Consider the following 16,744-nt stretch of genomic DNA (forward strand, 5'->3'; position numbering starts at 1 on the left):
CAAATGAAGAAGTGGTGGGACCTGATAGCAGCCCCTTTCCCATAGGCTCAACCACCTGCTAAGCACAATGAATTCTGGCTGAGCATGATGTGCCAATAAGGTCACTGAATAAACCATGGCTTATTTTAAGGCAGTAAACTGCACAGTATCATGGTTTATTTTGATTTACTGACTGCAGTTGCAACATACTGCCTAAATACTGATGCATGATTTGGTTGTGGCTTCTAGGTTTTGGAGCCCTGCTCAGCGCTCTGACCAGTTTGTAGAGATGCAGAGTCTAAGCAGCAAGAAAGGAAGGGAAAACAAATCAGGAATTGAACAAATAAGCTCTAATATGATGTGTGAAAGATTTAAATCTTACCATGTTTAAGGGCCACTGAATTTAATGACACTAATTATTAAATAGATAATAGCTTTATAGAATAATCATATTCTTATGCACGTTTACTCAAAAATAAGTCCGACAGGATTCAGTGGAGTTTTTCCACAGATAAGTGTTTATAACACTCCAGCCTTAAATCAGAGCATATATTATACCAAATGTTTTTATTTAACTATGATTGCTTTTAAAAACAAAAATAGCTTGTGAAGGAAACCCAGGTCATTCATTGGACTCATTCATTTATTCACTGAATTAGTATTTCATCTTTCTTCCAGGAAGATAAGACACGGTAAATCATACTCCTTCCTCCAATTTACTCCTTCCCTCAACAACCCTGTGAAGTTGGCCAGCCTAAAAGAGATTGACTGAGTTTCTATGGCTGAGGGTGGACTTGAACTTGGATCTCCTCCGATCTAGACCAACTCCTTAAATACTATACTACATGGCCCAGGTTTACCCTTTGGTTCCTCTTCTCATCTGTAATGGAGAACTTTCCACAAAGTGTTGGAGAAAAGACTACATGTCCTTAAAAATGTTCACACTCTCCCTTCTCCTCCTCTTCTCCTCTCATCACAATTTGGCTATCTATAATTAGATTATGGACAGAATTTTACTTTTGCTCCTTTTTCACTGTGAGCGTCTTTAATCTGAGCACACTTCTTATCAGCCTTCATAATATATTTTATAAAAAATGTAAGGCAGGTGCTCAACCATCACTGCATCATCATTTTATAGTAGACTCATCTGTTTGTTAAACAAAACTTGTCAGAGGTGTTAACATAAGGAAATAAACAGATGGGAATCTCAATTATTCATAGAATCTTCCACTTATATCACCATCCTCTATGTTACATTTTGTTCAACATACTTCCTAACTGGATATGTTTAGACATACAGTCCTACAGTGCAGTCCTGCTCAGAAGTCTCAATGAGCAAATGGAGCTTGTTCCCCAGTTGGGGGATATAAATTTGCAAATTTAATGTCCTTTACCATAAATAAAAAATGGAACAAAGTAGCAATTGATATTCTCTGCTCATGGTTCTAAGCAATTGATTACATTTCTTTTATTAGTCATATCCAACTCAGTTTCTTCCCAAGAGTCTTCCATCCAGTTTATAGAATCTAGCCCAGTGCTCTCAAGCTTGGCCACTTGAAGATGGGTGGACTTCAACACCCAGAATTCCCCAGCCAGCAACTCTGGGAGTTGAAGTCCACCCATCTTCAAGCGGCCAAGCTTGAGAAACACTGGGCTAACCAATAAGCTTCAATCTTGGAAAAACATTCCACACCTTTTGAACCAATCACAGAGCTACTGTTAGTTATAGCTCCACCATTCCAAGGCATGGGACTCTGATGTGGAAAAGTAGCACAGAAGTGAGATGTCAGAATCCTCCCTTCCATGTTTGGAAAAAGTGCCTCAGCTCTGAAAAATTATACAGGAGTTGGTGAGCCAAAAATCACAGGAGGGGTATATTCATCTTCATATATTTTCAGAAATTTTTTTGATGATACCTATGCTTTCAGAGAGGTGTATCCTGTTGATATTGAGCTTAAAGGTTTTCAGTGTTCGATAGTTAGTGTTTTATTTTCATGTGCATATTAATATTGTGTGGTTATTTTATTGCAAACCTGTGATGAAACACTTCCTTCTGCACTGCACAAGAATTTGGGTCTTAGTTCTCAAAAACAGAATGAAATTGTCAGCAGTAAATACTTAAAAACTGCTAATACTACTGATAGCTGAATATTCATTCATGTTTTACTCAGGCTTTTCTAGAGGATAAGAAGTTGCAGAAATAAACAATCCAAATTTATACCCACCAATCTTTCTCTTTTTGGATTCAAATCTGATTATTTGAATCCAACATTTTGTTTTATAGTGTATTCCATAATACACATAATGAAGTGTATGCCATTCCAAAATCTATTTAATTACATCCAGTTTTATGCCACCTATTCTCAGCATTTTCATTGAGTTCGATGGGACTTATATTTACTGTACAATAAACTCAAGTGAATGCAGTCAGATTTACAATCTATTGAAACATTGCGGCCAAAATCTCAGAGAAATAACAATAAATTTCCTAACAAAGAGTAAATTAAAATATAGAAGCAAATGCAATTGTCAATGTAAGAATTCTAAAAAATCCAGTGAACTGATAACTTTTAACCTTGTCCTAATGAAGTTTTCTTTCTTAGATTATAGAGGGAACAAGCACAAAAAACACATAAACAAAATATCTATCTCAGAGTCAGTCTTTAGGCTTCAACAAGGCATCTCCCTTGATTCCATCTATTCAAACAATAGAAATTTAAAAGTAGCAGGAAGTAACAAATGTCTCTCAGTCCAACCCAGTTTAAGATAACAAAGAAAAAAAAATAAAGTACCACTCCTATCTTAAAAAGAAAAGATTTTCTAGATTGAGTGTGGATGGTAGGTAAAATTAACTTATGGTAGAAATTAAGTGGTAGCCATAGTGACTTCAGGAGCCATATTTTGATAAACTAACCCTAAAGTCATAGGAAGCAACGTTTCACCTAGCTTAGTCTCTACGATGACTGCCAATTAATCTTTGTGGTTTAAATAAGAGTCTTATATACATCTATTTGGAGATATCAGGAACCCTGTAAGTTCTGCACCAATACCTGTATCTGATGCAAAGAGATTTCATAATTTAAAGACTGATTTAATTACCTGGAAATGTAGTTTAGGGTTAGGATATAGGACTCTTTCTTCTTTGTGACCTTTCTGTAATCCCACACATGGGACTGATTATATTCTGGCCAGCATAGCAGGAGCTTTCAGGAGCTTTCTTCTTGCAGAAAGGGATGCTACTGCTATTCTTGCTAAAAAGGTTGTGATCAATTCTATTGGCTGTCACTAGGGGTCACTGTTATGTCATATTAACACAACAAAGACTATGTTTTATTTAAGGATAATTATGAGAAGATTCAGTGAAACATTTATAAATTAGGCAAATAATAAAGAAAAATGTCGATTTTTGCATAAACATTGCTGTATATAAATTTTTATGTGTTACTCTTGAAAGGCTGTAGTAACACTCAATTTTGGTGTCTTTCAACAATCAGGATACCCATAGTTGTGGCTAAGAGAGAAGTGCTGAAATTGTTCTTTGGGGACTGCATTTGGCCAACTATACTAACAACATTTTTTCTAAAACTTCCAGTGATATTTGTGATCTTTCCAATGAATGTACAACAAATACCTGCATTTTGAATGCAGTGTCACTTGGGTAGCCTTCCAACCATTTTTCTTTTTTTGGTCCAACAAAATTAAATTGAAAAACCATAGCTAATGTATACTGATTTTATTCAACCTAATTACCAAGTAAACCTCATTCCTCAGGAGGAATATCAACACAACTCTCCTGTAACAAACTGTCAGACCATTTTCGTTCTTCTGATAATCTGATATCCTAAATCAATTGTCTTTAGTAATATTACATTTGCAAACAGCTAGAGATTTCCAAGAAGTTATTGCAATGTGGAGATTCTAGCTGTTGCATGGATAAGAATGCAGTTACTCAGATAACATGACATCAAATCATACTGTTATTTCATTTATTTCAAAATGCATTCTACTATGTCTTGTTTGCAATTTGAAACTCAACCCAGTCGATTCTACCCAACAAACAGTCCTTGCTAAACTTACCTTCAGTTACACTCAGCTCTAGGTAACTTTCCCAATAATGTTTCCCGGATGTACAGTTGATATTTTGAAAATGGAAAAATTAGATTGACTCCCATAAATTAGTAATGCGGTCATACTGAACATGACACACAAATCAGTTTAACAGTGCTGCCTAATAATTCCAAATTCAATTACTGTAAAACATACATATTTTTAAAAAGAATGTGTGTGCTCATTTAGGTATTCCAACAGAAGAGAATATCTGTAGTTTAGGGTTGAAGTGTGGAGTCCTTGGTGCTCTCTGAGCTTGGTTGTTTGTTGGCAGACATTTCATTACCCAATAGGTAACATCAGTGTGATACCAGGTCTCGCACTGGTATTACCTAATTAGGTAATGAAACGTCTGCAAGCAAACAACCAAGCTAAGAGAGCACCAAGAACTCATTTAGGTATTGCTGTATGGAAAAAAACCCTGCCAATTTCCCAACATATCCTTCCCCAATACCTTATTCTTCCAGCCCTATTATACTCTCTCCCTGAAATATATTTGGAGCTACCGCCTTTACTTTCTTCATATCCCTTTTCTGTGAAGCCTTTATCTTCATTCCCTAGTCTTTAAGCCCCCCTGTAAGAATCCAGAATGTAGAAACCAGCCTTTCCTGATCTAGCAACTTCCATGGGCCTTTAGCCCTTCTTTCCCAAGGACATGCTGACCAGAAATTTTGAAAGTTCCACTCCAATCTGGGTGGGAAAAGTTGGTATAAAATATAGAGGTTTTGGTTACTATTCCTCACTGGCTGCCTGGGTCTCTACCTTAGTCAAGAAAAACTGTACACTGGGACACAACCTTTCAGGCAAGTAACTACTTGAGATCAATTACTTCTTACTAAGTCTTTCATGATAAAAGTTTCCCTAAATTGTTTTCAATTAAGTTTAAAAAAACAAGTAACCTCCCCCCTCAAAATAGCAAACCAAGCAAATTCTATTCTATTTGAATAACTCCTGTGTAGTGAAGAATGGACTATGGTGATCTGTTGCTAAGAATAATTAATATTTCTAAAGTTCGTTTTAAACTGTTACATTCCTCTAAACTTCTTTGCACAGCAGCTGTTTATGCTGATAGTCTTGGGCTTCGGCCAATATAAGATTGATAAGGCAACATCATCTTACATTTAGAAGCTTATGTCTGACATGTATTCTATAGCGGTAGAAGGAAATACATCAATTACATCAAGTAACATGTTTTCAGAAGAATTGTATAATGGCCAATAGATGGCAGTAATGCTGTAAATTAGATGCCAAACCATGAAGAGAGTGTTGCCCATTTAATCACTGATCAGAACCTATTTTGAACACCAGGCATGATTTTGATTATTTCCTAATTAGATTGATGGGAAATGGCCTATCACTGGCTCCCTCTTGGCTAGCTTTCAGGAAAGCAGCTAAGACGATGCATTGAAAATGACATTTGTTGGGCTGCTGTTATCTTTGGTATATTTACTTTTATTTCTATTTTTACTGTTTTATTATTGTTAATTTTATGTCTGGTTTTGTTGGCAGTGCTAGAAAGCATTTGGCCCAGGAAAGATCAGAAAAGTCACACACCAGGCATTTCTATAAAAATAATTTTATTTACAGAAAACAAACATATTTAAAAGCTGTTTGCTGAGAGGAGAGATTTCTCTCAGCTGCATATTCTCTGCAAGCCTACACAGAAGGGAAACTGAAACTAAAACAAGTTCAGGCAAGTTCCTCCCTTAGGCAATGCAACCACTGACACGTGAAAAGGGGACAATTAAATTCAACCTCTTCACCTGGCCAAAATCATTAGTTACCATAGTAACCTTAATCTGCAGTAGAAAACATTAACAGGTTTTAAGTTTGTTTTTGTTTGTTTTGCTTTTCAGCTGTTCTGATGGACTGCTGTTTTTATTGCTCTTGCTCTATTTTATAGGCTGCCTTGAATTTGACTGTGAGCCACCCAGAATCTTTGGATGGAGATGACATATAAATGTTTTATTAAATACAATAAACAAGGCATTGAATGAACCTCACCCCCACCCCGCCAGCCTCGTTTAACAGGTCACAAGAAGTGCCAGTTAAATTGGGATGGATGGTGCCAAACAGCTGAGCTCATGCTGACCTTCCCACCTTTCAGAAAATCTGTTTTCCGCTTTGGAAATGGAAGCTCTGGCACATACTCTTAAGCAGAAACTTAGGCTATGTAAATGAACAATATTGTTGCACCAGCAGCCATTATATTGGCCAGGAAAATTCCCTAATCAAAATCACCACAAAGTAGGGAAAATGTTATCAGTTGGGCTTCCACAATCTGGTAGTTTCCAAATGTGCTGATCATAGTGGTTGAGGGCATATATACATATCTGGGGATACATTTACTGTATGCTGTGATTTTTAGATTTTAGGTCAGTTTATGCTAATTTATATTATTTAGTGCATGTAAGCATATGATTTGGTCCAATGATTTAAGATTTATAAAGAAGATTAAAAAGGAAATTATATTTTACTTAGTGTGTAGTACAAAATCAGAAGAATAAATTCAGAAGAAATCAGAAAAGAGCAGTAGCAAACCACTTCCATACTGCTGCCACAAAAACTATATGAATAGGTTTATAACATCACCAAAAGTTGAACTTGGAGCAAAAGGACCAATAATGTCAGAGTGTACAATTTCCAAAGGTCTAGTTGTAACTCTGTCACTGTGCTTACTCACAGGAGCTTTTAGTGTTTTGTGCTCTTTGCAAACTACACAGTCTAAGTATTTGTCACAAGTATTTAGGTCAGCACACAGCTGTGGCATTTGTGCCATATACTTGAAATTAGCATGACCAAATCTCCTATGCATCAGGTGTACACACTGGTCATGATACGGAGTGTTGCCAACTGCAGCCTTGCAGCTTGGCTTCCTTGCATTTTGCACAATGTACAAGGAGTCTTTTAACATACCAGTAGCACACAATTTCCCATTTTTACGTATCTCACAACCATTTTTCTTAAATGTTATGATATACCCTGTTGCAGCCAATTGTGCCACAGATAAAAGGTTTGACTGTAAATTTGGCACATACAACACACCTTTTACAGTTTCTCCCAAGCAGGATAAATACAAGTCACCTTGTCCCATAATTTTGGTCACAGACCCATCAGCCAAAGATACACTTTGTCTTTCAGTTTTAGACAGTGACACAAAAGAGCTTTTACAATTACATAAATGACAATTGGCCCCAGAATCTAGCACCCATACATCAGAATTACCCTTCTCAGGAACCTGTGCAATCTGGGTTGTCTGAAGAGCCTTCTTCTGTGTTGCCCTTGTGTTCTTCTTCTCTGTCTTTCTACTCTTGGGTCTCAAGGCACAGTCTTTCTGCAAATGTCCAGCTGAACCACAAGTGAAGCATCGCTGGCTGGCTAGTGCTGTGGCCTCAGCTTCTTTTCCTTTCTTTTCCCTTGTTTTCTGGTACTGCAGCTTTCCAGAAGAGATGGGGGGGGGGAATCTTTCCTCTCTCTTCTCCCATTCAGTGAGTAAGCGCTGTGTAATATACGATGGGGTGAGGTCTGCTTCAGGCATAGCCTCCAGGGTACAAATCAGCGTGTCCCACGTTTCATTCAGTGAGGACAGCAGGATATAGGATTTTGTGAGAGGTGTAAATTCCATTCCTCTCTCCTGCAACTCAACAAACAGCTGCTGAATATGATGCAGGTGCTCAGGAAGGCTATCTCCTTCTGCAAGGTAGGCTTTGTACAGCTTTTCTATCAGGGTAACTTTATTCCCTGCTGTTGCCTTTACATACAAGTCTTTCAAAGCGTCCCAAAGTTGCTTTGCAGACTGCATACCTCGCATGTGGACTAGCTGATTGTCCTCAACTCCCAGGATAATGGTGGTTCTAGCCCGCTCATCCTGTCTAAGCCATTCAGCACTGGGATTTGAGGGGGTTTGCTCATCAATTGGCAGCCAAAGATTCTCTCTGCGAAGATACATTTCCATCTTCAAGGCCCAATTCAAATAGTTGGTCTCTGATAGGCACTCAAGAGGCATTGCTGAAGGCTGGAAGGTAGCCATGGCTTCTTCCTTCTTTTGCAAGTCACCTCAGCTGGCTTCTTTGTCCTGTAGATGGGCAGTTGCTGGAAAATCTCCAGGCAGCTCCAAAGAAAAATCTTCACAGGTCTTTGCTACCTGCCTTTAAAAATGTGCATGAGGTGTGGAGCTGATCTCTCTGCTCTCTCTGGGGTTTTACTGGGCTGCTTTACTGGGCCCATAACCTGTCAGAGTAGGCTAGGAAGCGGTTGGCCCAGGAGATCAGAAAAATCACACACCAGGCATTTCTATAAAAATTTATTTACAGAAAGCACAAAAACATATTTACAAGCTTGTGCATGCACACACGCTCTCAGAAAGGAGCAAGCTGCTTACTCGGCTGCAAGGCTAAAAACTTAAACAAAAGTCCTGCAAGCTGCCTTCCTCTCAGGCTATTAACTATTAACACCTAAACTGAGGACAATTAAATTCAACCTCTTCACCCAGCCAATGCTTAAGGAAGTACTTAATTACTATGGTAGCCAAGAGCAGAAAAAGAATACCAACAGAATTCAATTCAGAGATCTTCATTTTTTTAAATAACAGAATTTATTTATTTATTTATTTGGAACACTTTTATGACTCTTCAGTCATTTTTATCTTAGCATCACATTTCCAAACGAAAAATGAATCATTTTACATGTAATGCACTAAATGATTATAAGATAATACTGGCCTCAAGAGTTTTGGCAAAATTACAGTCAGTATGACAGCTTTCAATTAGTTGAATGAAAGAAGCTGATCACATTAACCTGCTTTTGTCTCTGTGGTAGAGCAAGAACTAGAAATCAGCATATACAAATTGTGCTAGATATGTAAACAAAATTGGCTTTTTCACAATTTCATATTCTTTTAGATCATGGAGCACACACATATAAACACGTTCCTAGATTTAAAATGATAACCTGTTCCTGACTTCAAGATTTTAGTAATTAGCAACTTCCAAGGAAGAAATGGGAGACTGAAGACAGCTCTGAAAAAAGTGGAGCTGACAACCTCAGCGGAAAGAAGAGATGGCAAGTAGACCAGTTCTTCGTACTTCCTCTCCAGACAAGGAGAGGACTTGAGATCACCCAGAAATGCTCCAGGGAGCTGTTCCTCATGAGGAAACTGCAAGACAGCCGTCTCTGGCAGGTTTAGAGCTCTGGGAGATGGGGGAATAGCCATCTTGCTCAAACTGCGGTCAGCATCTTCAGAAAGGACACTAAGTTTGCATACTTCCTTTTCTAATCACTTTCGGAAATTGCTTGTTAACTGCTCTTCAGCTATTAGGAACCTTTGGATTGAAAAGTTTTACAGCACTGGGTGAGTTTCCTTCAATCCTTAGCGAAAGAAGTTTTAACTACAAGTTTAAGAACTTCATTTTTTTTTTTTTTGAATAAACAGCAAAAGGGTGATTAAAACTTTGATTTTAGAAAGTTACAAATGGACTAAGGGTCCAAATACATTTGAAATAAGATTTTGGAATTAATTATAAGAATCTGTTCAAAATCTTGCAGGATGATGCTGTCAAGGTAATGCATGCTATATGCCAGCAAATTTGGAAAACACAAGAATGGCCATCAGATTGGAAAACATCAACTTATATCCCCATACCAAAAAAGGGAAACACTAAAGAATGTTCAAACTATCAAACAGTGGCACTCATTTGACATGCCAGTAAGGTAATGCTCAAGATCCTGCAAGGTAGACTTCAGCAATTCATGGAGCAAGAATTGCCAGATGTACAAGCTGGGTTTAGAAAAGGCAGAGGAACTAGGGACCAAATTACCAATATCCGCTGGATAATGGAAAAAGCCAGGGAGTTTCAGAAAAACATCTATTTCTGTTTTATTGACTATTCTAAAGCCTTTGACTGTGTGGACCATAACAAATTGTGGCAAGTTCTTAGTGGTATGGGGATACCAAGTCATCTTGTCTACCTCCTGAAGAATCTGTATAACGACCAAGTAGCAACAGTAAGAACAGACCACGGAACAACGGACTGGTTTAAGATTGGGAAAGGAGTACGGCAGGGCTGTATACTCTCACCCTACCTATTCAACTTGTATGCAGAACACATCATGCGACAAGCTGGGCTTGAGGAATCCAAGGCTGGAGTTAAAATCTCTGGAAGAAACATTAACAATCTCAGATATGCAGATGATACCACTTTGATGGCTGAAAGCGAAGAGGAACTGAGGAGCCTTATGATGAAGGTGAAAGAAGAAAGTGCAAAAGCTGGCTTGCAGCTAAACCTCAAAAAAACCAAGATTATGGCAACCAGCTTGATTGATAACTGGCAAATAGAGGGAGAAAATGTAGAAGCAGTGAAAGACTTTGTATTCCTAGGTGCAAAGATTACTGCAGATGCTGACTGCAGTCAGGAAATCAGAAGACGCTTAATCCTTGGGAGAAGAGCAATGACAAATCTCGATAAAATAGTTAAGAGCAGAGACATCACATTGACAACAAAGGTCCGCATAGTTAAAGCAATGGTGTTCCCCATAGTAACATATGGCTGTGAGAGCTGGACCATAAGGAAGGCTGAGAGAAGGAAGATCGATGCTTTTGAACTGTGGTGTTGGAGGAAAATTCTGAGAGTGCCTTGGACTGCAAGAAGATCCAACCAGTCCATCCTCCAGGAAATCAAGCCAGACTGCTCACTTGAGGGAATGATATTAAAGGCAAAACTGAAATACTTTGGCCACATAATGAGAAGACAGGACACCCTGGAGAAGATGCTGATGCTAGGGAGAGTGGAAGGCAAAAGGAAGAGGGGCCGACCAAGGGCAAGATGGATGGATGATATTCTAGAGGTGACGGACTCGTCCCTGGGGGAGCTGGGGGTGTTGACGACCGACAGGAAGCTCTGGCGTGGGCTGGTCCATGAAGTCACGAAGAGTCGGAAGCGACTAAACGAATAAACAACAATAAGAATCCTTCCCATGGGAAAATGCTTTTGTTTTGAATTTTTTTAAAAAAAACATAAGATAACATTTTAAAAATTTGACACTAGAGGGAACTAAAGATTACAATTAAAAGAGAACACTCAAACTTGACTTACAATTACAGAATGAAGCAAAATACTTTAACATTGGACATACTGAAGGATATTTTTGAACAATGGACCCAGAAATTAATTTTAAGAGTGTCTGCCTCTATAGTGCCTGTCTCTGTGTCTTCTCTGTTATGGAAGAGGAACAAGTTTTACCTGATAAGATTGAAACTGATTTGAAAGTGGATTTAAAAATGACAGGCTACAAGAATGGCATGGAAAAATACATTACACTGGACACACTGGCTGATGTATTAATCATTAAAACGGATATACAAACAACAAACCAAGAAAGGGACCTAGAAAATTTTCCTATACTGGATTTACAAAAGAGGCTTGTAAAAGTTTTGAAGAATTTTGTGAGAAGGGGCAAAGAAAAAATGAAAAGAAATCAAGTTCTATGATATTATTTGAAGGGACTAAAGATTAAGATTGTTAGAAGTAAAAGGAATATAAAGCTGGTTTATGATCAAGGTTAAAATAGGTATGTTATCATCTCTGGTAATCCTTAATGGACTTTTGCTGACATCAGGACTGAAATGATGCAGCTTTATGGATTTGTTTCTAGATAAGAGATAGGATATGGGAAGAAGAGATAATTTGCTGTATTGTAAGAGAAGCTGATAAGTTACTAAAATTGTTTATACTTGTGATGAAGGTGGGAAATCACTTTATATATTTCTTTTTCTTTAATCTATTCTTACTTTTCTTATCTATTTTTTCCCTTTTTTCTTTCTTTTCTGCATCTTCTACTCTTTCTTTTTATTCTATTTTTTTGGTATGTATTAGTTTTTACTGTTGTAATAATCTTTAATAAAATTACTATAAAAAGATTCTAGTAATTAGCAATCACTGGAGCTAAGCACCACATTTGTCCCTTTCTCAAATCTGATTACAAAAGAAGTAGAAGCTACATGGAATCACCCTCTAGAGAGTTGCTTACATAGGTGAATCCTCAAAAGGTTGTATCAATCAAGTTTACAATAATTTCTAACAGAGCAGAGCAATTCTAGCAAGGCTGGGCCCTAGAGGCACATGGCTGGTTGAAATGCTAGCTACAACTGACATTATAAGAAAGGATTATCAGAGAACATCTAGTTTACGTTTTCAGAGAATGGATGAGCAGGTAGGATAACGTCTACACAAATTGAAAAATATTTCAACTAAATATTTAGTTGAATTAATGTGTTAAATTAATGTCAGTGGCTATTAGAGTGAGTAATTTATGGCATAAAATATGCTGGATACATTGTATCTTTACCACCTCATGGAATAGCTACAAGCCAATAGCTTTTTCCATGTTATTTATTATTTGCAATAGATCAAGAAAGCTTTTGCAAATTGCAACCCTTACATCCTTTGAAAGTTTGACTATTTGCTCATTGAGTTTGTCCATTTAAGTCACATGTGATTTTCTTACTGAGTGGACACAGCCCTTGTAAACTTAGTGTGGATGAAAATAAATGGGAGAGAAAAATGTCTGCATTTATGCATATGTGAGTCTGCATCCTGACAACTTGTTTTCGTGAAGTTTCCTGCTTAAGCCTACAAATGTTTGCCACTTACAGTGAGATGAAGGAATGCATCTGAAACAAGTACCAGACATAAATCCTGATTGTCCAATCAATAGTTGTTTGTTTCCTGATAAAATTCTCCAATTGCCAGTCAAAAAGTCTGATTATGTTTAATCAACCAAACAGAAACTTAAAATTTTCCCTACTTTCCTTTCTTTGGTATAGAATGGTGAAATAGTTTACCACAGTGTAATTAGAGAAGCTTCAAAGTTTTGAAGAAACAACTAAGTTGGGATTGAACTTAATTCCTTAAGCGCATTTTACAAAGATAAATTTACAGAAGTATATTCATCACAGAGGACACTGATATATACCTAATATAAATTTAGTTGATTGAATAAATATCTGCATTGCAGCCAAATTTCTTTGATGACAGAATATACTAATAACATTTTCTTCCTTGGGCAAACATTATATTTAGATATTTTGTTTTCAACTAGATCCAACCATTCACTTCCTTTTAGCACATATTCTTAGCTGCATGCTCTTTAAACCTCTTTGGTGAGCCTAAACTCTATGTGGACTGGACTATTGGCATTTAAATTCTGGAGCTTCTAGCTAGTGTTAAAACAATAATATCTATACGTATTCATAACTATAATAGAAAAGGGAGATTCCAAAGTAACCCATCTTCAGCAGAATGTAAAACATTTCTAGGGATCTGTTTTGTTTCTCTTGCTTAGCTTTTCAAGCTTTCCAAATATGCAAGAGTGCAAATTTTCCAGAGAAAAACACACCCAGACCCTAACTAGAATCACAATACCAAGGTTGCATATTAATAGTAAAGAAAATGAAAAAAAAACCATGCATGCAACCATGCTTAATCAATCAAATGGCACAGAGATGGCATGTGAAGTGAAATAAAAGTAACAAAGCACTGTGCCAAATTTCCTACCAATTGGGTAAACTGGATAAAAGGAAAAATACATATTTCCTGATTAAAGTGGCCAACAATCCCCTCTTCATCCTGATCTTACCTTACATTGGCAAGATGGGCGGTTGTCAGATTAACCAGAGCTGTCGCAGCAGCTTCTTTTACCTCTTCATTTTCGCTGCTTAGCAACTGAACAAGCTGGGGAATTCCTAGGAGAGGGGAAATGTATACATGCAGTTTTAAATTAACCAGGGAAATACTGTAAATTGGTAAATATTTTCCTCTAGATCATAATTCCATTGTCACCATAACTATTTACCTAGAGCTCCGATGGTTTGTTTGCTAGCCAAATTCTCACACATAACAGAGATGGCTTGAGAAGCAGCTATTTTTGTTCCTTCATTATCTGTTCCCAATAGGGTGACAAGACATTTTTCAACTTCTTGTTCATTCAGGATTTTTCTGTTTTCAGCTGTTTATAAACAACAAGAAGTCATCAGCAATACCAACATTCAGTTGAATAAGATGGCACATCGATAGAAAGCAAGCAAAATATCAATTTCTATGCAGATGCTGTTGCTAGCAAATGTTAACGTTAATATGCTAATGTAGATTTATAAAGTGTCAGCCTTTAAACAGATTTGAGCATGGTGAGGTCTGCAGAAATAAAGGGATCTTTATAAGCCAAAGATGTGTTTCTAATCAGTAGCTCTAAGCAAGTGGGTTTATAGTATTAGAGATTATGTTCACTTTAAATAAAACATGCATCTGCACCCTTAAGATCTATTCTCGCTAGGGTACAATGCTTCCACTCAATTAGTGCTAATAGGAGCCATGTAGATGGAAATTAAAAGGTCATCCTTCCAGTAGAGATACTGTGCTAATCAAATTAATGCACAGGCTAATACACCGGAAGACTGGTTAAAAACGTGTTTTATTCCTCTTTCACCGATTCCTCTACTCTCCATGCAAGTCCGGACCAACAGAAAGAAAAAAAAAGGTTGTTAATGTGTCCAGTTCTATCACCTGAGGCTAAGCATCTATGTGAATGCAGAATACTTTGATATTACTGTACTGATATATAAATCTTGAAATATTCAGTGAAGTCAAACTCAGATTTCTGTACTCATTCAGGATCGGTGTGGAGTCTAAATGGTTTGCCACCCACAATTCTTTCGAATGCAACGTTGATGAATAAGACAAATTGCAAAGATTGCCTGCTCCCCACCCCGTATCGTGCACTAATAGAATGTGGATTGACAATGCTACCATTAATGTTATGTATCCTAATTAATACCTAGGAAAGTATTATCGCTTTTAGCTTAGTTTGTGCAGAACAGGAAACATAACCTCAGAAATATTCTGCAATGCAAGATATCACGAGAAATGCAGATTTTTCTGTATCTGTACTGCTCCATTTAATTTAATTTAAGCATATGAATAACCTGAAGCAGATCCGCTGTTCTTCTAAGAAGCAGCTGAAGGTTAAAGTTTAGATTTAACAATTTTAAATTAAAAATATAAATATTATATATTATTAATTTTATTAATCCCAATTCATTGCTAAATCAAAATATAAAACCATAATTATTAAATGGTTTAATAATTTTATGTATTGAATTTAACATATTTAAGCTAAAGGAAGGATACTTTTAAGTATAAAATAATTATCCAATTAATTCTGATGGCATTATTCAATTTCCAATATACAGTAAGAACAAGTAGCTCTTAAAACAATAATCTTTACACCAGCTCTGTTACATTGGTGAGAAAGGTACAAAACAGGGCATTATGGGCTGTAAGCACACTTTGGTTCTTCTAAATTATTGATACATTGTTTTAATTTATAGTTCAACTGAATTCTCAGGACATCTCAATGGTTTTGTTCTCATCTGTTCCTTTATTTCTTAACCTTTGATGGCATGTCTCAAAGTTCTCTGTCCTTCAGCATTCCCAGTCTTTAATTGGTACTTGTGAAGACACACTAACTTAGCAGTTTGGCGATATGGAGAAATACAGATTAATTCTGGAACTGATTTTTTTTTAATGAGACCTTTTCTTTAGCTTAAAATATTTCTTCACACATTATAATAATAAAAAATCAATATATTTTTCATTAGATGCCTGTCTATTTCATTTGCTTAGATAACTTTACCTCCCAAGCAGGTTAATAGGGAGTTTTGGTGGGAGTTTGTTTTACATAAGATTGCTGAACAAAAGAAAGCAGAAATGAGGCTTGCCACAGCAGCCATGTGTGACAGCAAGCACTCTAGAGATGGCATTAATTGGGATTACAGATTGGCTTGACTCATAATGGACTTTGCCTCTGGCTTGATGCTTGCCAAACTTGTGTGTAATCCCTGGAAGTGGTCTCTAGGGGGGTCTCCATTCTTCAATCATTTGATTTTGATATAGCAAGTTATACAGTATGTTTCTTGGTATCTGGAACAAAAGTGTGTATTATATTCTCATTCTTCTAGCACAGAGCAGTTATGATAAAAGGATACTTGAAATATTTGCTATGTTTTGATTCTGAAATTTGAACACAAGGAAATAAGCTTAACTTTCTCCAAGCTTAATAAAGTAAGTTAATAGGATTAAGAGAAAATTAAAACCACTAGAAAAACTAAGATTTTAGTGATGTTAAGGTGACAGCACAATATTGTTTCCGTGGAATGAGACTGAAATTCCCCCAGAGTTTAAATCCAGTTGAATGTAGAACAAATTATTTATCAAATGGGTAAAACTTGGCTGGATACCATTTAGTAATGGTAATAGTAATACAGCAAGTACTATAGTATGATAATAATATAGGATGGCAAAATCTCTTCAATGCATAACAAATGAAAATGGATACCTGCTTAATAGTTTCATTCAATATATAGTCAAAAGCACTCTGAACCGATTCAAATTCATTCTCAGAGTAATTAATTTATCCTCATATTAAGAATTACTGTCTGAGGGCTTCTATTCTTTTTACACATTAATAGTGACTACATTCTGGTCTGGTAACACTAAACACTGATTCTCCAAAATGTTGCCTGTAGTTGTTAGTGGGGAAATGGTAATAAAAGTCAAGATTGTGGCTTTGATCATGGAGCTGTGACCACCACCTTGACTTTTTTGAC

The 16,744-nt window shown here is 36.7% G+C and overlaps 1 protein-coding gene across 1 annotated transcript in view; it reads right to left on the bottom strand.

Annotated features, from left to right (window-relative positions):
• Positions 1 to 16,744, bottom strand: part of ARMC3 (armadillo repeat containing 3) — a 75,189-nt gene that overhangs the window by 17,075 nt on the left and 41,370 nt on the right. The window contains exons 9-10 of the mRNA XM_063303527.1: positions 13,936 to 14,088; positions 13,720 to 13,825 (exon numbers count right to left, since the gene is read on the bottom strand). Coding sequence (XP_063159597.1) covers positions 13,720 to 13,825; positions 13,936 to 14,088 — 259 coding nt within the window. The remainder of the gene's footprint in view (positions 1 to 13,719; positions 13,826 to 13,935; positions 14,089 to 16,744) is intronic.

This window comes from Candoia aspera, chromosome 4 (assembly GCF_035149785.1).
Source record: "Candoia aspera isolate rCanAsp1 chromosome 4, rCanAsp1.hap2, whole genome shotgun sequence".
Lineage (NCBI taxonomy): Eukaryota > Metazoa > Chordata > Lepidosauria > Squamata > Boidae > Candoia > Candoia aspera.